At 37.6% G+C, this 25,697-nt stretch overlaps 1 protein-coding gene across 3 annotated transcripts in view; it reads left to right on the top strand.

Moving 5' to 3' along the window:
- Positions 1-25,697, top strand: part of CHN1 (chimerin 1) — a 92,258-nt gene that overhangs the window by 16,434 nt on the left and 50,127 nt on the right. Inside the window, exons 2-5 of one of the 3 annotated variants that reach the window (XM_041472824.1) lie at positions 4,688-4,726; positions 8,019-8,074; positions 13,835-13,866; positions 14,741-14,854. In XM_041472824.1, the coding sequence (XP_041328758.1) occupies positions 4,688-4,726; positions 8,019-8,074; positions 13,835-13,866; positions 14,741-14,854 (241 nt within the window). Of the gene's footprint in view, positions 1-4,687; positions 4,727-8,018; positions 8,075-13,834; positions 13,867-14,740; positions 14,855-17,571; positions 17,635-25,697 lie in introns of those variants that run through there. The other 2 variants (XM_041472826.1, XM_041472825.1) reach the window with 2 other exon arrangements.

Raw genomic sequence — 25,697 nt, 5'->3', positions numbered from 1 at the left:
TGCTCTAGACAGGGATGGTTTGGTGTTTTCTGCACCCTCCATCCTGCTGCCCCTCTCCAGAAGCTGCCTGGCATCATCTTCCCCTCCTGCTGCCAGCTGAACAGGGACTTCTGCAAAATGCTTCCAGTGCTGCTGCAGCCAAGGATCAGCTTCTCATATTTACCCTGAAACTGTGGAGTTGTAGCCCATCTGTTTTACTGCTGCTGCCTAGGGCAGTGGCTGTATTCATCCTTCAATTAACTCAGTGCTGTGTGAGTTTTATTTTGGTTGGAGTGTGTAAAGGCCCTCACTGCTAGGGCCTGCTTGGCTGCTGCTGAAAACATTTTGTGATGGCTTGAGCTTAGTTTCTGAAATGCTGTTGGCACTTGTACTCTGAAAAACAGGGATGAAATGACATTTTCTGTTAAACTGTGCTGGGTTTTTTGGCTTGAGAATCTCACCAGCAAATAAATTATGGCTTTATTTCTCTAAGTAAAGTGATTTTTTTATGTGCATCCATTGGACATGGAGAAGGTGCTAATAAGGAAGATCTGGGGGCTGGAAACGAATGTTCTAGAAGTTGCTTTTCAGGCACAAAAAGGAGTCTGTTGTATGGGTCAGCAAATGGCCACATCCACTGGGCTGGTTGTGAATCTATCCAGGAGTTAATTTTTGATACAAGCTGCTGCCAGACAAAGCAAGATTAGCCTCTTACAAGACATGCCTCTGGTTGGTGCCTAGCTGGAGCTTACAGAAGAATGTTTGTACTTTCTTGCATCTTTTCTTATTTGTGACCTACACCATTCTTTGGTCCTAGACCAGTTCAGAACATTAAATCAGATTTTTATTTTTTTTCTCCTGATCATGCTGGTATTTGGTCCACATGGCTGGGAACTGGCCTCTTTCACAAAGTTCCCCGCCTGAGGCCTCACCTGTATTCAATAGAGATATTATCACATAAAACCAAAGGTTGGGGTAAGAGCTGCTGTCTCAGCAGATAGATGATTGTTTCCTCCCAGACAACATTAATCTCTGCTGTTAGAGATGACCAAGGTGCAGGTACTGACATCCAGTAAAAGAAAACTAAAACTAAGTTCTTTAGAGTAAATCTCTCTGTAAGTCCTACATTGCTTTATGGGGTTACCCTGCAGAGTTAAGCTGCTGCTGCTTCTCTACCCTTGAACTGGCTGATCTTTGGTGGGGAGAGAAACAGCCATTTCAAGCAGGGGTAAACACTTTTATTCTTTCTTTAAAAGGAATACACAAAGGCGAACACTCTAAACAGTTTGAGGCAATAGCAACAGTTTTCATATCTGCGGTTAAAATGTACACTCTGAAAGTACTGCAGTTGTCCAAATTTATATAGTGGGTAGAATAGGAGTGGGTAAGAAAGAAGCAAAATAATGTAGGGAAATGCTACATTGTAATGTCACAATTAGTCACATTTGTGTTTATGGAAAATCTGAGATGTTCTCTTAGTGTTTGTGTCTGTATAAGAACTTCTAAATGGCTGTATGGTTGTCTGTTGGCAGAAGCCCATTTCTGTGGGAGTATTTCTGATGGTCATGCTATGCTTTTCAATTCTTAATTGCAGGTGGTTCATGCTCAAGATGCTTAGTTAACTTTTTTTCTTTTTTTTCTTTTCTTTTTTTTTCTTTTTTTTGGTGAATTGGTGTGGTCAGAGGAGGGCATTCTGGATTCAGAGTGCAATGCTCCTGCCCACTGTGGCATTCCTGACGGTTGCCAGAAGCTGCCTGTTGTGCTGATCTGGACTTTCTGTCTCTGTTTTCTCTGCATTTAAGCAAATTGCAAGGAACCTTGGAGTGGAGATGAGATGAGGCAAGATGGCTTGAGAATGAGACACTGAGCAGATAGAGTGGGATGGGTAGGTGACTCCTAACAGGACAACATGGGGAAGCAAACCAAAGCACTGCTCAAGGATGGGGGGAGAGGTCTTGCATGGAGGTGGAGATTGCCAAGGCTGGGGGAAGGCAAAGTTCTGGAAAAGAAGCGAGTGTGTTGTGAGTGAAGAGGATGATGGCAAGCAAGTGCTGAGTATCCAAAATTTCTCTTGTGATTAGAATATAAGGAAACCAAAGGTGGATCTTCAAGAAACTTTGCACTTCTGAATGAAACAAAGTGAGAAAGGATGAGCCACTTGGATCATCATCAGGATACTATATATATGAACTGATGGCATTAAATAATGCTTGTACAAACTGTCAGAGTAAGAGCAAACACTGTGTCTGAGTTGATCAGAGTAAACTTGGTGTAACACCACTTGTCAGAAGCTCTATAGAAAGCTGAAGAGAAGTGTATACTGTCTTACATGGTAAATTTGGCTTATGGGAAATCTGTGTGGCTTTTAAATACATATCATCTGCACCATGTTTGTAGCCCAGTTAACTCTAAGGGAAAGTATCTGTCAGCTTGAAACTGGTCTCAGTTTGAAATTGCAATTTATGTACATGGACAGTGTCCCTGATCTAAAATGTCCTTGCTGAGGAGAGTGTCTTCATACTGGTAAAGATCTTCATACTGGTAGGATCGCATCTGGACAGAGCTGATAGCATCAGCTTATGTATTTCTGTTTTCCCTAATGCTCTAGGCCTTTGGAGAAGAGTAGCTTTAAGTTGAATTGCATCTCATTTAGGGCAGAAAATACAGTTAAGATAGAACCTGATGCACAGCTTGTAAAAAATTATTTTATCCTGGAAACATTTAGCAGAGCTGAGTTACTGTGAAAAAAATCTGAGAACTGATAGTGTACTTTATTGCATTAATTAGAAAGTGCTGCAGCATTAGTGAGAAAATGTATTTTGGGTTCCACATTTTCTGTGGGCTTTTTATCATGCCTGTAAGTGCTTTTCAGATCCCTAATTGGAGATGCTGTACATGGAAGCCTGTACTATCTGAAAATCAAACCCTTTTCCTAATAATGAAGTTCTAAATACTTTTGATGTATTGAATGGGACCACATCGGTTAACCTTTAAAAACAGGTAACTAATAGACAGGGCTGGTGTTTATGCTTAGTCTATTTCATCTTTGTGTAGTAGGATAGTTTTAGTAATAGAAACATTCTTGCTCAGAAACAAACACTACAAACCCTGTGCCTCACTGTTTCACTGTGCTTATGTTTGCTGCTACACTTTTTTAAAAAAATCACAATAGAAATCACCTTTTGTTTTTTCATTACCTCGTGTGGGATGGCTGGAGGGTATTCTCACACTGTCAAGGCAATAAAGCTCACCAACAGATTTTTTTCTAACAAAATCCTTCTGCACAGCTGTGTAACATAAATCATTCCTTCCCATTTCTGAATGTTAGCTATTTCTTGTATGAAAGTAACTGCTGTTCTTGCCCTGACTTTAACAAGGTTTGAGGTTTTTCATTTGGCACAAATATTGTCACTTTTTAGTTTTATAACCACAATGCCCTTAGCTGTAACAATTGCATGGCTCGAGTGTGAGCAAGTATAGGTTAGACTGCCAAGATGTTTGTATTTTTGTAACAGTCAGCTCATATTTTAAAAATACAGTGTGTGTTGTCCTTTACTTAAACTGTTTATTTGTGAATTCAACTAGTGCATATATTGCCACAACCCAGAGTATATGAAAAAAAAAATTCAGGTGGTGGGGTAAGAGTTGTCTTCTGGGACTAAAGCCATTATTTTTACTTTAAAATTTTGCTCCTTTTCCACGTGACATTGCATTGCTAAGGGATCATGTTACAATGCTTCTGGAATGAATCGACTTGCACTGCCTTAATTAGAGGTATCAAAGCAGGAATGAATAACCCTGGCTGCATCTGTGGCTGCTGATTTGCTTTTACTACCACAGTGAAGCACGAGCTGCTTAAGGTCTCTCTGCAGATTCAAGGTGTTCTCGCTGTTCTGCAGGATGTGGTAGAGCATCTGCAGGACCTTCCAAAGATCAAACCCCATCATAATCAGGGGGATGGCAGTTTAACTGAGTGCTGCCTTAACAGTAAAGTCATAATGAATTGTATTTATGAAACTCACTGCCACCAAGGTGGTCTGCAAGATCTGCATCCTCTTCATGCACAGTCATAGGGGTGACAGAACTTAGAAGACATTGGATTCTTATTTTTTTTTATATTTTATTTGAGAATTAAAATCTAGGAGTAGAAATATGTTGTTACTTTTAATATATACTCACTACTTCCAAAAAGAGCTTGTACCCAGTATGAAAAAAACTCCCTTAATTTTTCCAAAGTATTTCGCTGTCCTTACATACTCTGATTTTATTTTAAGTGTTGTTATTTGCCATCCAGAAGAGGAAAAAGCTAATGGCAGGAATAAGGTGCATGGAAACTCATTTATTGGAATATAAATTGAGATTTAAAAAAATCTTTCTGGTGTAGTTGAAAATGGAACTTACAGATATATACATAGTAAAATAATATACATTCTTCCTCCTCACGGTATGCTGGCTTCTGATCTGCATGCTTGCCATTTTTCAGATTTGTTTCTATAGTTTTTTTCCTAGCTGGATAAAGAAAATACCTTTTCACATTTTTAGTTTAAGTAAAAAGGGGGAAATTATTACAGGTTGTTCTGTAATAGTAAAAAGTAAGTTTAGAACCTAGGTGCAATATTATCTTAATAATACTACAAGTGCTTCTGCAGGTTTTTTTCTGTGTTAAAATATTTCCTATGCAACATTAAGATTTTTTGTTTCTTTTCAGATACTGATGAATACAGACCACCTGTTTGGAAATCTTACTGTAAGTATCTCAGCATTTTGGGTTTTTTTCCCAAGTTAGAGCTGAAAAAGTTTCATCTGGATGCTTTAAAAGACTCATTTCTCTTTTCATCAGAATGTGAGTTTAAGAAGCATCAAAGGGGTTCACATCTGTTTAGACATTAGGTACAAGGAGGTAGGTTCACTACCCCAAGGACAAGTGAACATAGATTATTTAGTGGAGTAGATTCTCTGCCCCTTATTAACGTGCCTTGTCCCACTCCTGCTTGGTCTTGCTTATAGTGGTTTGTCTGCTAGACCAGGGCTTACATAAACCCCATTCATGCCTTAAATTTGGTATCCTTGCAGACTTCTAGGGCTCCTGTGATCTAGTGCCTTGCATCACTAGAGCTGAGCTTGAGCTGGCTAAGAAAACGCAAAATAAATTGTTTTCTTCAGGAATTTGCTGATGTAGTAAAACAAGAGCATTTGTTTGGCCTGGTGTGACAAATCACAAGCAGGTTTTTGGAAGCCCTGACTAGAAGGGCCTGGATGCTACCAGCCTGCCCGTGCTCTGCAGTTCTTGTGTTTGTGCCCGTGCCCAGGGACAGCTGGCCTTGCAGGCTGCCTTAGGTGGGTGTGCAGGGCTGCAGTCCAGGTGCCTTGCCCTGAAATCAGTGGCACTCTGTTGGGAACTTCACAACTTGCTGGTTTTGTTTAAAAAAAAACAAAACCAAAACCCACAAAAAAGCAAACAGCCATTTTTAAATGCAAAAGAATTCCATGTGAAGGAATGACCTCTAATTTGACTGTGCAAATGGAGGTTTAGGGGCATGGAAGAGAGCATGAGAAAACTGTAAAAAGAGCATTGTTGCTTCCCACAGTGGATCACCTGTAAATTCTAGTTCTTTGTAGGTACAAAAGCCAAGATGTGAGACATTTTGGGACTTGAAGAACCACAGCAAAAAAGAAGAGTCTTCTGTGAAAAGCAGATTTTGAAAACAGAATGTTTGTGTGTATAACACGCTTAACAGTTTAGGCATGTCAGACTTACATTTGCATTACTTTGTATATGTTCAGCTTGGTGTCTTCAGGCTGGATAAAGAGATTTGCTCAAGCAACATTTCACATTGTGAAAATGTTTGCTCTCTAAAGGTTGAGGAGATTTAGCACTTGAGAAAGTGTAGTTACTTTAAAAAGTAACTTTTAATGGTAACTTCCATCCTGCTGTGGGAAACTTTTTAATCAGAAATGTAGAATTAAAGGCTAAGTGAGAACCATGGTTAGAAGGAGAGCAAGTGCAAGAGGGCGGATTCGATGTTGTTTTCAGCTCCGTCCCTTCTGTAAACTCAGGGAACGCTGCTCCAGTTTATTCCATGCCATAATCTCGAAGAAGGAGGTTGAACTTCTGTAATACCAGATCTTCATAGGCAACTTGACAGAACCTGAAATCCTGGGCACGTGCAAATGTGTTTGCACCCAGTCTCCAGCGTGGTTTGCGTGTATGGTTTGTGTGTCCCTGCTCTCCTACCACATCGTGGTTTGCCTGCCGTGGTGAACCTTCCTGTGGTTCTCAGAAGAAAGCTCTGGATCCCGAGGTTTGATTAGATCTGTCTCATGACAGACAAAGAGGAATGTCTCGTTTGACTTCCCTGGCAATAATTACAGCAAGGAAAAGCTGCTGTTGAACAATTTGAATTGCATACATCAGAGGAGGAGGGATAGGAATCCTATTTTGTAACTTAGCTAGTCAGCCTGCTGTGCTTCTTACTGGAAGAGGAGAAAGACATTGCCATTGGTGAAAAAGAATTTCCTTTCAGAAAATCTTTTCAGCCTGGCTTTAAGTAAGGTGGGAAATAGTTCTCACTTTTCAGCCAGTTTCTGTGGAGCATGATGATTGTGGGTCTCCTCTTTTGTGGAATTCAGAAAAAAAACTTAAATTGCTCTTTCATTTTGTTTTTTTTCCCTTTGAACTTGGCTCTGCAGTTGTCAGAATTAGATATGGACAAGATCCAGTGCCATCAAATACAGCTTTTACAATAGAAGCTAGGGAATCTATGTGCTGACAATGTAAATGGTCATGCTATGTCTAAAATGATAATTGCACTTTTATATGCCAGTGTGCTGTTCTTCATCACTTGCAGAAATCATTTTTGTATTACCCAGCATGGAAATGACTGATTTTAGTAGCAACAGGAAAAATCATTAGGTTTTTTTATTTGGAACGAAGGGAATGTTTTTTTCCAGTTTATCGTACGATTCAGTGGTCATTGGGCATCTTGCCATTTTCTCCATTCCCATGTAGGTTGATACATAAATACAGCATTTGCTAGTGGAAAAGATTTGGGATCAAATGAGAATTGTAATTAAATCAAATTGTACTGGTTAAATTGTATGGTCTTTTCATCTGAAGAAGGTGATGGTGCAATGTAGACCTTGGTATTCGTACTAATCGTTGCAGCATAATTTAATTTTAAAATGTTACAATTCCAAATGTCTATTTTGCCATTTCTAGTGTACTATTGAAATACTAACTTAGTGCTGACAGCCTCATTTTGAAGGTGACTTGCCAAACCAGATTCAGTTGGCATAGAAGTTGAAAGTCATTCCTTTGGTATTATACTATAAAGTCTGCACATACTAGTAGCATTAAATTTACATCTGGTTGCAAAGATCTGTTCTGGCTTGATGAAGCTTATTTTAAAAAAAAGAGAAAAAGGAGGAGGAAAGATATAAATGTAAGTAAGTGTATGTCATAATTTGGGCCCTAGCTATTTTACTCTGCTTCTCAACTCGTTATGTCTTTACATCTGCAAAGGCAAAGGCAATCCTTCTCCTTCTTCAGAAAGGTCCTCACTGAGCAGTGGCAAAGGCAGAGGGTTTCACAGTGCACAGTTCTGAGTGATTCTTGTAAAGTCTTGATGTATTGCAGGTGACTGGGTGTGTGCCCAGCATAGTAGGATTGGGCTCCATCTGCTTACCAAAGGAAGTGTGACAGCAGCCTGATTTGGCACATAATGAACTTTAGTTTGTGTTTATTGTGATTCTTTTTCTGATCTGTTTGTTGGAATTTGTCTGATCTCACCATATTCCATATTTCCATAAGTTATTCCATATTACTTGATGAATTCATTGTAAAGAGAATCAATATCCCGTTTTGGCTTGCAACATTCTTTTTTTCTGACCACTTGTTAGTAAATTTTTATATCTTTCGTATCCTTGTGTTAAATTTTGCAGAAAGTCTCCTTTATTTAAACTGCAATGTTTAATGTTAAAATGCCTAACTTACACAATGATTCTTTATTAATTAGAATTTAACTTCTGCCTCCTCCCAGTGTATCAGTTGCAACAGGAAGCTCCCCATCCTAGAAGAGTAACCTGTACTCGTGAGGTAGGTACCAGTGTTCAGTTTTATACAGTCCAGTAATTCCATGTCTGTACTTAATTGTGTCCAGCCCAAAGAATGGTTCCTTGGGACACTTTGTGCTGTGATTAGAGCGAGTAGCCTTGGGGCACTGGTACTTGGAAATCCATTTGTTCTAAAAATGGAATTTAAAGCATTTTTATGTGTATCATCATTTACTGAGACTCATTTAATACTTTTTTGATTCTTAGACATAAGGAAACATACATTTTCTCCTCATTTTCTCAGGAGGATCTCATTTGTGACTGTTTTAATTCCCACAGCATTAGAACCTTCATTTTTCTGTATATTTTTTTATTTCTTTAAAATAAAAAAAAAACCACACAAAACAAAAACAAAACAAAACAAAAAAACACCAAAAAAAACCAAAATAAAAACAACAAAGAAATTTGAAAAATCCAAACCAACCCCTTACTGAAAATACCAGTACAGTTAAAGAAGTCATACAATGCTTAACATGGCAATTGTAATTATTTTGTAAGTATTTGACTGCACAAAGTATATGTACTCTGTAGTCAGGGAGAAATTGTAAACTGATGAAGGAGTCTGGGATATTCAGTAAGATATATTAGCATTATATCCCAGGCTAGTTTGGCTGCAGAGAAGGGCTTGGAGGTCTTCTGTCCTATGTGGTAAGAGCTCACAGGCAAATTTCATATTCAGTTCTTTTTTGTAGTGTTTCTTAGAATACTATTAGCTAATCCAGTCAAATAAACAGAGACATAAATGTGTAATCAGTATCTAAAAATTTAAAAAATTTATTGCCCCTGGTGTGATGGAAATTGTTCAGCTATTGATCAGATACAGATTGTCCTCTTTATAGAACAAGAAACTTGCCAGCCAAATATAAAAGTGTCTGTGTAAACCTTCTTCAAATACAAATCACACTTACTACTACAACTCTCTCATCCTCATTTTCACTGAATTTAAATTCTGTTAATTGGAAAATGTTACTAGCTCTAATAGAGATAGTTAATTAAGAACTTGGACTGGTTTACAAAGGAAAATTTGCTATGGGTAGTGGTGGCCTGTTACAGTCAGTGGGGGATTGCACAAGTACCACAAACAATCGAAACGCCGCTAAGTCCTGTCATCAGTGGAAAATGAAATGCAACACATTAGTGTCTGTAATGTCATATTTCTATTAATTTATTCCAAAACAAGATTATGATATATGACAAACTTTAAGTAAGGGTAAAACTATCCCTGTGTCAGAGTGAACAAAAAATGAGACAGTTGTGTTTTAAAATAGCTTCTTGAACTCTGTGGAGTAAACCTGTGTCTGCACCACGAACGTTGTTGTAGAAACTGAGAAATAAAAGCTGTAGATTTAGAAACTAGTGAGAATAAAAGTAAATAACACAAAACTATGAAAGAATCAGTCAGGTATTTAGCTGCAGAACAGAGCATATTAAATGCACATCTTATCATTGAAGAATTAGTTTATTTAAAAAAAAAGGTGGAAGCTTATTTTTTAACTAATAGAGGTAAAATTGAAGAAGTACATTATCAGTGTGCATTTTCCTACTTCTGCGTTAATTCTTTATAATGCAGATAAGAGTTTTTCATTATAAGTGTTGAACAATTTATGCAGCTGAGCTGATTTGAAGTGAAAATATATTCAGCAAGCAGTAACTTGTTAACCTTTCTCTCTGGTCTCAGCCTCTCCTGCTTGCATTGAGCTTTGTGATCTGTTCTTTCTCAGCTGGGTTTCTATTAGCAGCCACACATGAGTCAGTGGGAAGCAGAATCTTTTCCTAAGTGCTTGAATTATTCAGCTGTATAAACAAATTCATAATATTAGGAAGAGAATTTTGGTCCTGAGAACATCAAAGAGGTCAGTGGGAATGAACAATGTGTAATTTGGTGAGGTATTAACACATAAATTGCTCTTCTTGCCTTATTGTAATCCACTTGTTGACAAAAGCAGGAGTCATGATTAGGGGAAAAAGCACTTGTTAAAGAATAATTGGAAATCATTCCGTAAGAAAAACCCCAACCCTTTATTGCATGTGCAAAGGCACACATTGTACAAGTGCTGATACTGAGAGGTGTATTCAACAGAATGACCTACTTAACTTGAAATGCTTCTCAAATACAAAGAATTGAAGTTTCTGCTCTGCTACACCAGTTTCATATCAGAGCAACACACAGATCAGTGGAGAGACACTGAAGTAAAAAGAGCATTGCATTCATTTGGAAGTTTTTATTGTGAAGGTGCAGCAGAGCTGAGCCTTTTAATACTCCATGAGGTTAAAGTTGATAATTCCATGACATTCTAAGGTTATTTGACTTCTGCGTGAGGCTTGCATGTAAATTATAATGTTGGTTGTCCAATTAATACTGTATTTCCTCCATGAAATTAATATTTTTATGCATATAATCTTATATACACCTGTGCATGCGTTGGCATATTTAGGGCAGCCTTGACTGACACATAAAAGCATTCAATGAACAATTTTAAATAACTATATTAAAAAAGTACATAGTATGAAGATAATTAAAATCACTGTCTTTTTCTGTCCTTTTAGGAGGCTTCGTCCTAATTCAGTGCTAATAGTTAATAAACCTGTTAAACAGCATCTCTGTGTAGTATTGTGAAAATGGTCAAGAAAGACAGAATATGGGCATATATAATGTCTATCCTTATTAGAGCTGTTTGTAAAGGTGGCTTTATCTGCTATTTGACCATGGTGACTTTCCAAATTTCATTATAGCTAAGCTCTTTTACAAAGGAATGTCTACTGTAAGGCACTTGCCATGTCTGCTTGATTTGTCTGTTCATAAATTTGGTTTCATTGCCTTCACCCCTCAGTTTGAAACAATGACAAATTAAGCAGTGATGGATATATTGTTGATCTTTGTGTTTCTTGAAGGTATCACAGGGAGTCCTTAATTTTTTCCCGTGGCCTCTGCATTAGTGATTTACAAAGAAACACATTGAAAACAAATATCTCATGCTTTTCCCCCCCCATTTTCTTTCCAAGTTAGAAGCAATTTTTAAAACCTTGCCAAGCAAACAGCAACATGAAATTTTTCCCATAAGTAAAAATCCTGAGAAGTCAAAAGGTAGTGTTCGGCTGATCTTTGCTGGATACGAAAAAAAGAAGCAGCTATGGCTGCTCTTATTCACACTCAGCAATGCTTTGGTCCAAAAATATCGCCAAATCAGAAAAGAATTCTGTAGAGGATAATTAAACTGTATTTTCAGCTAACATATTTAGCTAATAGGACCAATTTCTTGCTATCATCTTATTTTAAAATATATTTCCTTTCTTGGATGGGTTTAGTTCCAGTCCAGATGTTTTGGTTTTGTCTCGTTAACTTATGGATGACAAACTGTGAAAGTTAGGCTGTTGAAGCTTCTGAACTAAACTGTTTTGGCTTTCAGTGCTCATGTGCAAAGGGAGGATACGTGGATGCCTGCAATTGTCATTTGTAGAATTAATTTTGTAGAATACAGTCTGCCAGGAGCTCTTTGAAGTCCAAGGAAACACAAAAGACCAAGAAAGCTGCACGTTGCTTCTGGTTCCAGTGCAGTTAAGGATAAGAACACTGTGTCTAAGTTGCAAAGGGTGCAGTTGGTGTAACACCTGTCAGAAGCTTTACAGAAAGCCTGAGAACAGTGTTTACTGTCTTACATGGTAAATTTGGCTTACAGAGAGTCTGTGTGGTTTTCTCAGTGCACACAAACTGCACTGTGTATGCAGCCCAGTCATTCTGAGTGAATTAGAAGGCCCCTGCTGAGTTCTGATGGAATTTTCTTGAAGTCTTAATGTATGTCAGTATAGATGTCAAAACCCCCTAATATCATCGTAAATGTAAAAAGTGATTAAAAAAACCCCAAACCACAAATAAACAGGCAATAAAAAAATCTCAGTGAATTGAGGTTCCAGCTGCACTGAGTCTTATGGAAGCAAGAAGTGTTGCACATCAACATCAATACTGAAGTTATTGCAAGTTGGTAAAACTGATCAGTAGAGACAGTGAAGTGGTTATTTTCCTTTTTAACTCATCATCCACTAAAATGAACTGCAAGCCTAGCTATGAATGTCTGGAAATCCTGTGGGGCTTTTTTCAGATGCTTTGTTTCAGTCATCTGCCCGTTCACATTTTCAAATGTTTGCACAGAGTATATTATAAATTTTCTTAGGACTTGCAAGTACTCTGAAGATGCCCTGTCAAGTTACTAATCCATGTCTGAAAAGGAATGCTTTTGCTTATATAAATTTTCCAGTTCTGTCTTATAAATTCACTGAGATAAAGATAAAATCTCACTAGACAGACAACAAAATCTTATTCGTGACAGGATTCTTCTTTTAACAGCTGCCCTAAACTAGTGTCTTGGCTTAAGGGTTTTGGTTCAGAATTATTGCAAGTTTCTATAATAACAACAATAAAATGCTTTCTCTTTTTTTCCTGTTTATGTTGCTATCTTCTTATTGAAGAAATAGCCTACATTTAACAAAAAATATCTAAGGCCTTTCTTCTTTTTTGAAATAATCCAGTCTCTTCAGGCCCTTTGAAAACAGCTATCACACCAGGCAACTCTCATTTGCTGTTATAAAGGAAAAGGAAATATTTTAGAACATGATAAATCTTTCCAGTGATGGAATGTTTTTTCCAAAGTGATGAATCATTACAATAGCTTTTTATTTGCTGGGAATGTTGAAGAATTGTTATTAAACTGTACATCAGGATGTATGTTGTTTTTTGTTGTTTTGGATGTCTGAAATCTTTATACTCCACTGAAAAAAACTGGAGAGAAGCACTAATATTATTAATAGGCTTTTTGTTGAAAAGATGGAAAAAAAGAAACTAATGTGGCATTCCATGTTTCAGCATAGCTGGATTGTTTTATATTTCTTTTATACTTCTGTAATTCAGGTTGTATAACTGTTGACTTTTACTCCCCAAAGAGTTTCCCCCTTCAAATTTAGCAAGAAAGGATAACCTGGTGGCTTAGCTGATTTCTGTGGGATATGCTGTTCCTCACTTGGCTCTAAACTTCCTGGACAAATGAAGATGCCTTACTTCATCTAAAAAAACTATCAGGCAACTTGTACCCTGACACCCCTGCATATTGTGTGCATTTACACCATAAGGTCTCTGGAGCACAGCAAGGTGGAGTTACACTACACAACACATGCACACCTGCTTTTGAAGTCTTTTAGGTGATACTGCAGATCACACAGTTTAGTGAAGTCAAGAAGCACAAGTCTTAGGCTCTTGATGATTTACTCAACCATTTGCCCTCACTCTGTGGGGGCTATATAGTAGTGGCTTTATTTCAGCAGGGCACCAACAGCCCTGTGATGGAAGGTAACCTGTAAATTGAAGAGTTTTATAGATGTTTCTCTGTATTAGTGCACTCAACAGTATGGTGTGCTTACATGCATGAAGTGCAAACTCATTTCCCCTATCTGGCACTTTGTAAAAGCAATATTTAATGCCATCACTTTGTATATGCAGAATCCTGAGGATAACAAGATCCAAGTGGCTCATCCTTTCTCACTCCATTTTAAGCCATTTACAAGTGCAATGTTTTCTGAAGGTCTCCCTTTGGTTCCCTATGTTCTAATCACAGGAGAAATTCTGTTCTAGATTATTTTTGCCTGCACTTTCACATTATATCCCTTTCTGGTTTTAATACTGTATTGTAAACAGTCCACTTACTGTATAGCTTCTCTTGTTATGAAACATTACAATTTCTGTTGTTTCTTCTAGGTAGAGAACAGACCCAAATATTATGGAAGAGAGTAAGTAACAGACATCTCTGAAAGTGGTTTATCCTGACATATTGGTTAATAACAGTTCCAGAAAAGGTGTTAAGTGTTTAGTCTGTGCTCTTTGTTTCTTCTGCACGTTTTACAGCAGTGTGTCTCACCGTCAGATCATTATTACACTGCCATCACTTTTGTCTGCCTAAAATTACAGCTGCAGTTTCTGATGGATATGGATATCACTGAGTGCTACTTTAAGTGAGGAAAATATACATACATTTTTGTACTTTCAAGGGATTGTCTTTTTCTATCCCCCTCTCCTGTTGGCTTTGCAAAATGTGCTTCTGTTTAGGAAGAAAAGATATTTGGATCCCAAATGCAATATATGATCAGTCTCTGTCTTCTGTTTCAGGCTGCTAATGCAAAGATGGTTAGATTTAGTGTGGAGAAACAAAGATCTTACTTATGTTTATTTTGATAAAAGACGTGTAGTGTTGCTGGGTTATTACATCAGCAATTACTGAGATTACAGCAACTTGCTAAAATCTCAGGGATCACATAAAATATCCTCAAATGCTTAAAAATGTTTGATTGCATGCCACTAGCACAAAACATGTGAAGCCAGCAGGAGAAAACAGATTTATTTCTACACATTAAATTGATAAATACAGATTTAAAAGCAATATACTTGTTTCATGGATATTCTTTCCTAGAAGCCTTTCTAAACCATTTGAAGTAACTTCAAATACAGGCAGAAAGAGAAATTAATTCAAACTGTAGATTCCTGCAAATCAGTCATTTTTATGTTTGTTTCTTTTTTAATTACTATTGTTGGTGCCTTTTAAATGAAGACCAAAAGGTGATTTAAAAGAGAAGAGGCATGTGTTTAAAAAAACTTTTTGTTCCTTAGATTCCATGGGATGATCTCAAGGGAGGAAGCTGACCAATTATTAAGTGTTGCAGAGGGAAGCTATCTCATTCGTGAAAGCCAAAGGCAACCTGGAACCTACACTTTGGCATTAAGGTCAGTAATTAATATTTCATTTTTAAATTTATAAAATATTCAAATGGTTTTACTGTGTTGCTGACCTCAGATCATAAAATTCTTCGTAATTGTTTAAATTTCTTTTTCATCATTATACTTTTTTACCCTAGTTACAGATTTGGTATCTTTGACCGTCCTTGCCCTTTTTTGAAGTGCTGATATTCCTTATTGTTTGCACCATCAGGATAACAGCAATTGTGGTTTTGCTGGTGGGGCTTCATTTTGCCCTTCTCCCAGTATGATACAGATGTGACCCCATGCAGATGTTGGGAGAGCAGGTGATCAAGAAATAAAAGGCACATTATGAGTTCCCTGACTAGTCTGCCATGCACTGGCCAGGCAGCTGAAGAACACTTAGTCTTCCCTAGTCTCTCCATGGGATGGCAACAAATCAGGAGGCCTTTTTTGGTCTGAACACCTGTTAGCTAACAGTGCTTGCAGATCTACTTCTTCATTCTGCAAAGTTCTGGCAAGCAGGTCAGCTATAAATAAAAAACTCAAAAAGTAGCTGTAAGGTTTAAATAGCTTCATTACTTTTAAGACATTGGAGGTTTTATTGACCTGTGCTGTACACCTGAGTACTCAGATGGGAGATAGTGATTATTAGCAATGTTGTAAATCTAAGTGGGACAGAAAAACATTGAAGGAGAAGATGCAGTTACTGAAAGTTTTGTATGGGTAAAATAAGATTATGATTAAAATAATAATGTCTTGAAATAATAGGTTGTGATGAATTAGTTTTTCAGGGGAAAAAAAGAGTATATTTTCATAGGATATTTGTTTCTGTAGTAATAAGATTGAAAGAGAAACATTAGTGACATTTACACTGACTTTCATTAGCAGTGTAAATTTGGTATTTCTTATTAAAACAGTTCTCAATTTCATCATCTTCTGCTCTTGCAATATTCTTTTAAAGCTACAAAGAAATCAGTTTTTGTAACACCTGGCTTGAAGGCAGGGCTCCCACTCCCTGCTTCCAATGGTGCAGAAGACACAGGGCCTGTAGACTAGTCTGAAGCTGTTGAGCATCTTGTAGGATGTACTGCTACAGGTTGTTTTTCAAATGCACCTCCAGTCCAGCAAGTCAAAAGATGGCTTTTTTCCCAGGTTTGATGGTATCTCTCACACTGGAAAACCCCTTTGAAAACAATAAAATCAATTTTATACCAAATAGAGAAAAGTTGTTAGTGATCAGTTTGGGAAGAGGTTTCAAATTATAGCAAAGTTGTTATCAGTGACTTATTTTGACAAAGTTCAGTGTTTGGGAAAACACATCAGAAACTGAAACTGCAGCATCTTGCAGCCACTTCATGATGCTTAAATGGTAAATGACTTGTGTATCATGGGCAGTGTGTCTAGGTGGCTGCTTTCCTTCCCACAGCAGGTAATGCTCTGTTGTCTTGCTGTTGGCCTTCCAAGTGTGTGAATGAGGGTGTTAACTCTCATATCTTAGGTATGAACTCTGTGAACTGTGGTGCTCTGTCTTCTACACATTGGCATTTTACCACTAGGATTTATTTTTTATCACTACTAGGCAGTGTAGCAGAATTTTTCTCAGTTTTTGTTTTTCCTCTCCCTGGAATTATAAATGCAGAATATGACCATTAGCCAAAATGCTCACTGACTGTGTTTCTGACATTGTAGCCTCTCTTCAAGACTAGGTCCTTTCTGCAGTCTCTCTCTGCATCCTGACTGTGAGAAGTTTGCTGTGATTGCCGTGATGAGTTTATGTAGTTCTGTCATTTTCTGAGAGCATCGCTTGTGTTTGGGTCACTACACTGCCAGATGACAAAGATAGCCCCATCTGCAGTTTAGATAATCCCAGCAGGAATTTAAGAATGTAATTTCCATGGCCAAAACCAGAGCTTGTCAGTAGGATGGTATGTATGAGCAAAACATTTCCAAGTTCAACAGAAAGCTTTGATTGAGTTCAGGGTCTCTAATTTCACCCTTTCTCTTCTGGTTGTATGAACAAATCTGGTATTTTCATACTAGGTTTAAGTGCCACTCTGTCTCTGAAGCAGTCATGCTAACTTTAAGATCACTTCAGTGTGATTTTTGCTTTTCCTTCTTTACCTTTGTTTTATCTCTTAGAAGGTATGGGAGGAATAAAACTTGGTCAGCTGTTACATAAAAAAACAGACACAGAACAGATTCCAAGAATTTTATGAAGTTAACCCAGCAATTCTCTAGAGGTGCTCTAATTCTGCAATAACATAGTGGCAAAACATAAAATTAAATATCTTTGTTTTCTGATTGGTTTTCAGGCACATTTCGGTAAAAAATGGAAAAAAAGTTCAGTAAAATTTGGATTCTTGAAGGTACTATCAACTCTTGGCATAAATACTTGGTTCCCTCAGTATTTCTGTGTATCTACTCAGTCTCTCTCACTGTTTGTTGTCTGATGTGTCAGTCATTGACAGTCTGTCAGTTCTGGCTAGGGCAAATTGGAAACTGCCTATGAAGTGTGATTGCATCATGAAATCCCAGTTCATCAAGACATAAAAGCCTTGTGGTAGCTCTGGGTAGGAGCAGCTGATGTTGAGACTGAGACAGGTTTGTTTCCTGGCTTGTAGCTGCCGATGGCTCTGCCGGGGAGGCAGGCAATTCAGTGAGACAGACGGCCCAGCACGTCCAGCTCTGGCAGATGTCTTCTTCCTGTGCTTGTGCCAGCGTGCCTGGGAATCCTGAAAAACCCAGTGCATCCAGTCATGAAGAGCAGTGTAGTGAAACAGGATCATGTCCCTTCCTGTGGCAAGGTATGATGTCTCTGTAATGGAATGTTTCCTGCCATCTTTTCTGAAATGAGAACAACAAGCTTTTTGTGATATGTCCTGAGGACCCAAGCCAGACAATTCCTCAAATCATCATGGGACGCTTTCCGTGTTACATTTGGTTCCACCAGCTATTGTAGCTGATGTCCAAAATCTCGGTGTCCATACCAGCCAGGACTGCACATCCTGTTCAAGATGAGCCGCAGCACGTGTTTCAGTTCTTTGTTCTCTAAAGCCTTCTAAATGAGTTTTTGACCACTGTGAAGCATTAGGCTGTGGTGCTTTTATGGAACTAGCTTTAGTAGATCTAAAGATCTTGTTCCTGAGCTGCTATAGCTACAGACATAGCCTAGCACCACTTAAATAACCAAATATAGGACAGGAAAAAATAATACTTTTTGCAAGCTTAAGCAAAGAGGTCAGCTGTTCTTAGTGCAATACTATGGAATAGTTAATTGAGTAAGGTAGGGAAAGTGACTCTTACCCAAAAACACTTTTCATTTTTTTAAAGTTGCTGTTGAGTTACTGTAAAATCTTCTTTCCACTTATATAACAAGCTGCATTTTGATCGTCTTATGATGAGCTATTTTTGTCTACTTTCATCCAGTATTGTGCAATTAATTTGCATCATGACTTTTTTAAAGGTAGACTACCTTTTAAATATAAATTTGAAACAAAAGATGGTGGGGTTTTTTCAGAAATTTTTTTCAGGATTTGTAAGAGAGAGAAGTATGTTCTTAAAGAAAAAGAAAATTACAATTTAAATGTTCTTTGAAGTATAGAAGTTTGACTAAATAGTCAGAGCTGTCCTTCAAATAAAATTGATCTTCAGAGCCTAAGAAGGCCTGTAAAATTGTGTCAGCTCAGATACCATGTAAAGGAGAATGAAGCATAAACACAACTGAGAGCAGCAAATCAGCAGCCTACTATATTTAACGCCTGTACTTAATCATTGAGGCATTCACCAATCTTTACTAATTAATTAATCAATCAGAGAATGCCACTGAAAATGTTTTGCAATCTTGAGGTTTAAAAAAAATTGCTAACATGAGAAAACAATCATAGATATATATCTGTGCCCATACATATCAGCAAGTCTCTATTAGAATAAAAATATATAGAACACATTGTAATGTTAATTCAATGTTCCGAGCAGATTTAAAATAATGAAAATTCCTAATTCACTTCTGGAGCTATTAGATCTGCTTTTACATTTGGCAAAAGAGTAGTACATTTCTTAATGTTAAGACCTATAGCAAATGACAGTAACAATAGACATGGTTTGCAATGTAGCCTTCTGTGGTGGAGAGCTTGTTTAATAATTAGGATGAGGATAAAGAGGAAATGGGTAGAGAGTGTACTAGTGGTAGGCGTTGAAGTGTGATGGTACTGCATGTTCTTTTGAGCAGATAGCTGCTGTAGCACATTTAATTGGTTACCATGGTTTCCCTTCCTGCAAATTCTATTGTTGTGATACTGAGAATGAATTGAAATAAGGTTCTGCAGCATGATTTAAAAAAAAAAAAAAAAGGTAATAATGTGAGCCATGATTATGAGTCATGTTTTCTTTATGTTTGGAGGCTTGGGCACATTGAATATTGTGTAGCATCAAGAAAGAATTCTTCAGGTGAAATGAACGTCAAAAATTAGTGATCTTTATTTTAGTCAACATGTATGGTGCAAATTCATACATCCATTCTCAATCCCTAAGTTATTTTTTTAAGAAACTAGCCACAGATATTTTAAAAGGAGACCTAATTGGTAGGCTATTAGGGCATAATGCTGCAAATGAACCTTTTAAGTTTCAGAGGATGACTGCTTTGGTGGCTGGATGCTGGTTATTTCCAGTGGCTCTTTTGGGACACGTGTGTAGTGCTGTTCCAGAACACGTGTGGATTGCTGTGGGATTACTTACACGTGTAGAATTCAACGTCTGCCAAAGCCTTCTTGAATTCAGAGATTAACATTGTTGATCTGCATTCTCCTGAAAAGCCTTGTTGTACATACTGGGACATGGGAGAGCAGTTGGGGAAAGAAGAACTGTTTGAAAGTACTTTCTACATGATAATAACTGAATTATGTTTTTTGAATTATGAATGTATCAAAATCTGATCATAGTTTATCCTCCATCTACAGCTGATCTGTAAGTAGTCAGAAGGAGCCCAGCAAAGCAGTAGCTAACTGCATCTCTTCACTTTACCATGGTAACAATCTGACATCATGCTCGTTGGTAGGGGAAAAATTATAAAGACCATTTTAAAGACTAAACTTTGCATATCTTTCTGTGTATTTTTTACCTGATTTGCAAATGAAGTGATTGGCAGTAGCATGGGTTGAATTCAGTTTCTAGAATCCTTTCTAAAATATTCATATAATATTCCTTGGTTGCTAGCTGAAAAAAAAACCGGGGGAAAAAGTGGTAATAAGTTCTGGAGCTTGCTTTTCTGCTTCAAGTAAAACAATTGGCCCTCTATCTAAATTATATTCCATATAAAAAGTTTATTTTCCTACACATAAAATTTCACACTAAATAATTGACTCTGTTACTTTGTCAATAACATGTAAGGTTCAGCTATCAGTAAACACCTGAGGTGTCTGCTTATCATCTGCCTTATGTAAGTGCACCTGGGTACTACTGAAATGGCTTCACTTAAGTATTCAGAATAATAATAAATAGCTACTAACCTTAATGAGTAATTAACTGGCTACCTAGGTCCTCCCACAGACTAGAATGCTTTTTTCCTTATGGTTCATGTCTTCTTGCTGTGTTCCTGTTCTCCTTCCCTCCTCTTCCCATCTGTTGTTGTTGTCAGCTCTGTTTTCTTTTGGCTAGAGTGTCTAATTTATCTTTAGCAATTCAGTTTACTGCAGTCTCTCCTGCTGGTGTTAAGTTCAGCACTTCTCAGAGGAATACTCTGCTTCAGTGTGTTGTGAGGTTTTTTGGGAGAGCTTGTCCAAGAGATGCCTGTGCTCAGTGTCCACAGCTCGTGTTCGTTGATGCCGTGTCCTTCACCCTGGCTGCAGCTCCTGCTGAGCCACAAAGCTCTGCTGTGATCTGCTGGGCAGCAGAGGCACTGGGCTTGTGGTGAGCTATCAGGAGGTCTGGGCTCACTGCTTGGCTTCAATTGTGACTTGGCTTTAGGCCATGAAGTTCTGTGGGCCTCATTTCTCCATTAGAGAAGATGTTTTCTCTTCTCTATTGTCTCACATGCTTGTTCAGTACTAAAGTCTAGGATATCTTAAAAATGGCCTAGGCAGACTGAAAGTTGTACCCCATCTCTCAGTCTACCCCCAGTCACAGCTCCTGAGCAGGAATCGGTGTTGGACTTTGCTGATTTTATGCTGCATAATGTCTGCCTGGTTTAAAGCTTCTGGGCACTGTTGGAATTGACATAATAGTTGAAAAAATCAAACCGTAATGCAATCAGTTGCTAATCAAATTGTGTATGCAAGTACATTGTGCTCTCCTCTCCTGTCAGAGAGTATCTTTTCTGTCTTCTGCAAATTCTACTGGAAAGCCTCTTTTTCTCTGGTGCTTTTAGAAAATGCTAGGTAGAAATCTATCTGCAAGTTAGTCCTTTTTATTAGCCTGTTATTTTGTATGTTTTTGGAATTCATATTTAGAAATTTTTGTATTTGGAGAAACACCTTTATTCCTGTACTTCATCAGCTGTAGATACTGTGGGTGCTTTATAGACATGTTTTCAAGATAACACACAATAACCTTACATTGTTGTTTAATGTCATAATTATTTTCATCAAAACATGTATTAATTATTCAAACACCAAAATAACTGACACCAATAAGTGTTATCTGGCCCAGTTTTCCTTGTCCTTCTCCCTCCTTTATACTTAGTGAAGCTCAGCTGAGTTGAGTATGGTTCCTCCTGATTATAGGTTCTAGAAAGAGAATCAAGCTAATTTTTTTCCTTTTATATCTTTAGATAAATGAACTCTAACAGTTTCAGTAATAAGTTGACATCTGCCCCATTTATTGCTGCACTTGGATGAAAGAAGAAATTGTATTCTAGAAAAACAGAATATAATAGTAAAAAAAGCCATTAATCTTCACTGATGAACTGTTAGTAGCCCCAAGAATTCTAACAATGCATGTTATGTATGCAGGAACTATCTCATTTTATGTTATTATGCTTGTTTATTGTTAAGGAAGGCAGCTTTGAGGAAAAACCATTTAGAGAGCAGGATGAGTGTATTGGTGAATCTCACTGTTTGCAAAGAAGTGATGAGTACTAGAAGATTAGAGGTAGAATACACTGAGAAAATAAGTTAAGTGAATAGTAAATTCTGTAATACCTTTAAGTAAGTTAAGTAAACCTGCATTGTAAGCTTTGAATTAGCAGTGGCTTAAAGCAAATCAGATTTGACAAACTCTCTGTGGAACAGAAATCTCACTTAGTTTTTTTTTTTTTTAATCTAAGTGAATTTGGGTTTTCTTGAGACCCTGAACAACAACCTGTTGTGTACCTTAGGAAAAAACCCAAACAAACAGGAACAACAGCAAAAGCAATGTTGCTCCACTCTGCTCTCCAAAAACCTTTCCTGAACTTGCAAAGCTATTTTACAATAAGAACATTTCTTTGAGTTTTCACTTGATGTCTTTCACTCTGGTTTCCTTGACATACTGAATTAAAATATCCACATTGTTTTAGAAGGATAAATTAAGAGCAAGTTGATTTTAGTGTGAGATTGTCTAGAAAATCAAAAAAGAAATACGACAGTCATGGGTAACTTTTGAACTAAAGGAGGGTTGTTTTAGAGTAGATACAAAATAATTTTTTTTATGATGAGGGTGGTGAACCACTGAAACAGGTTGCCCAGAGAAGCAAGGGATGTTCCATCCCTGGGAAAATTCATTGGATGGGGCTCTGAGCATCCTGGTCTAGGTTAAGATGTCACTGCTTATTGCAGGGGGATTGGACTGGATGACCTTTAAAGGTGCATTTCCAGCCATTCTTTGTCCCTATGAACTTAAGCCCTTGTAGGAAAAGCTACTCTAAGTGAAACAAAAATGAACATATTTGAGCATTATGCTCTGGCAGTTTATCTCCATAGTACACAATTGCAGTGGAATTCCTGCTACATTGCTGATGTTGTTCTACTTCAAAATATACCAGAAAAACAATGTCATATATGACCTAAAATGAAAATGTTTTACATAGAGCAAAATTTGCATGCACATTTTGAAGTTTGCTGAGCAGATAGTGGTAGGGTTGATATGTTAATTCAGATTAATTGAAACACAGTTCTATTTTAAAGTAATGTGAAAGCTCTCTGTAGCACGAAGCCACATGGTAAAATTAACTCTTGAAGAACATTTCTTTAAAAATTTTGTAAGTCTTATTTATGCATTAGGAAACTGTGAAAGTTAGTAACTTTCCTGCTAGTAACATTTTCAGATGATCTTTATCCAGACAAGCTGGCATAGGTCTCCAAATATTGCTCTCGTGTAACGAGAAGATACCAGGCTTTTAATACATTCCCATGTGCATGTAGAATTCAAATGTGTCTTAGCCACTAACAATAGGGAGTCTACTTCCAGGAAGCATGGAATTTCATCAGGTAGAAAAGGCAGTAAAACAGTGCCCAAAACATTGGTATTGGTTCTGATTCAATCATCAAATAAATCCCAGCAATTTATGTAAGGTTAAATGGAATAAGGCATACAGTACTAAGAAGAGGTAATGCATCTGGTCAAACGAAACAGATTATTTTCAAATGCTTACCACTGATCAAGAACAGTAACTTTTACCTTAAGTATTAAATGGTCTTACTGCATATTAATAGCATAACATAGTACTTGATCAGCTGACACTTTTTCAAAATTTTAAGATGGTGAAAATCAGCTGTTAATGGTAAAACAAGCAAAGGAATTATTTTCTAGTTTTGTTAGATTTATTTGTGAAATGCTCTATTACAGGTACCAAGAGCTGATAACACTTTTTCTTCATTGCTTTCAGCAACTGTTGCCTACTGCTGATGTCCTAGAGCAGTTGTTTTGTCCCTGACAGTGCTTATGATTCCCAGGGAAGTGCCACTGCTCTGGTCCTCCCTGCCTGCTGTTGGCACACTATTTATGCGGTATTGTTTTCTGGCTTGGACAAGGAAGTTTGGGCAGTGATGTCTTCAGCCTCAGTTGAGAGAGACTGCTGGGAAGCTGTTATCAGTGATACCCTACAAGCTCTGTACTTTTTCGTTTGATCCAGGTTCGACAGAGGTTAGAGAGTCAAAGGTTGTGTCTGCATTGGCAGGGGATAGACATGTTGCAGTACCCGGTCTGAGATCTCTTTTCTCTTTGGAAGGATGCCATACTTTTTTCCTGCTGAACTCAAGTATCATGCATTCAGCATGGGTGTTACCAGGTTTTAGGGATAACTTTACACTAAATTAGTGTTCATCAAGCAACAGTCTGCTAGCCAGTACTGCCCTTCCAAGTGGCTCTGGAAAACTATCCATAGTGACTGTGCTCTGCCGCCCTTCCCACCCATATCTGCATGGATTTTTTTTGTCTCCATTTGTATCGACCCCTAATGCATTTGATTGCATGTATTCCTATTCATATTCACACATATATGTGTTCTTGTAAAATACTGCTCAGGTTTTGAAAACTTTATTTGTCAGGCAGGTATTCTGGGAAGTTGGCAAGTTCTGCAGCTCCCTAGCCATCGTCAGAAATGTTGTTGCCAATGAATATTTAAAAAAAAAAAGAAAATTAGCTGCTTTCAGGAGCTGGAGACCTTTAGGGATAATTGTGTAGAAGAGGTTTTGGCTGCATGCAAGGCTTGTCTTTCTTTGACAAGGAAATAGGCCAAAAGAGGATCTATGGAATAATTTGTTTTCACTCCCGAGAACACGGCGTGATTAAGAGACATTCGTGATGGCAATATTCCTTATATTCCTGTGGCTTTTTATGGAGTGTCAAGACTCTAGTCGTAAGTGTTGGTTGAGAGTTTTCAGAAGATAGAACTGAAATTTTGACACCTAATTTTAAGAAAGACTTCTGCCTTCTGGCTGCAAAGCCCATTAAGACTCTTTCTCCAAGGGAAGATTAAGTCCAAGTGACCTTTAAGCTCAGACTTAAGTTTTCCCAGTTCAGTGTATGAAGTTGCTTGAAACTGAGGACGACACAAGTAGTCCTGAGGGGTAATAATTTGTCATTTGGTTGCAGCTAGCATTCTAAACAATGCCTGTGTCTAGAAATTCTTCTCATCATAAAATAACCTATGAAAGTGGTGAATAGCTACTGTACAATTCTGTATGTGAACTATAAAATTCATCCTCTCAGATGGTAAGACAGTGTATCTGTGCTCTCAATCCTTCCCTTCTTCCTTTTGTTTCTTTACTGAATGCTGCAGACAGGTAGGTGGCTGATTCTGAGGCCTGTCTCTCATGGCATGATGCCTAATTCAACTCCTCAGTGCTTTATAATCCTTTATTATCAGCCACGTTTGCTCTGCTGTTTAATACATTTTCCCATGTTATCTACTCTGCCCCACTGGCAACCAAAGGAACTAGACAGTCATTGCTTTTCAGACAACTTGGAATAAAAAAAGTCTTTTGTCTGTAGTCCTGCTGCTTGCAAACAAATGCACAGTGGACACAATGAAACTGTTTGACGTGTCAGAGGTCTAATTCTTTTTCTTGGAAAAACATCTGATGTTCCCCTGTATAAACCAAAAGAGAACATATTTTATCTGTGTCCCACTTTCTACTTATTAAACAAAAAACAGCTGGTACTAGTACTTGCCTTTAGGAGGAGAGCATCAGGAAGTTGAAATATCAAATCTTGGCTCTGCTTAGTTGCCACGGTGATGTATAATTAACTAGGCTGCAGGAATGTTACAGAAAGTAAACATAAGAAAATAGTCTTGCTAGTGGAAAAATTTAAACCATAGTTTTAAGTAAGATTGAAGATTAAGTATTTAGTAATAATTTTCAGTTGAACATGTATGCTTTTTTTAATATTGTAATTTGATAAAAATAGTGTCATTATGTGGTCAGGAAAAAAATTTAAATTAATTTGAAAGAAA

Source organism: Pyrgilauda ruficollis, unplaced genomic scaffold (assembly GCF_017590135.1).
Source record: "Pyrgilauda ruficollis isolate IOZ18807 unplaced genomic scaffold, ASM1759013v1 scaffold3, whole genome shotgun sequence".
Lineage (NCBI taxonomy): Eukaryota > Metazoa > Chordata > Aves > Passeriformes > Passeridae > Pyrgilauda > Pyrgilauda ruficollis.
Note: the sequence above shows the minus strand (reverse complement) of the source record. Positions and strands in the feature narration are given on the sequence as shown.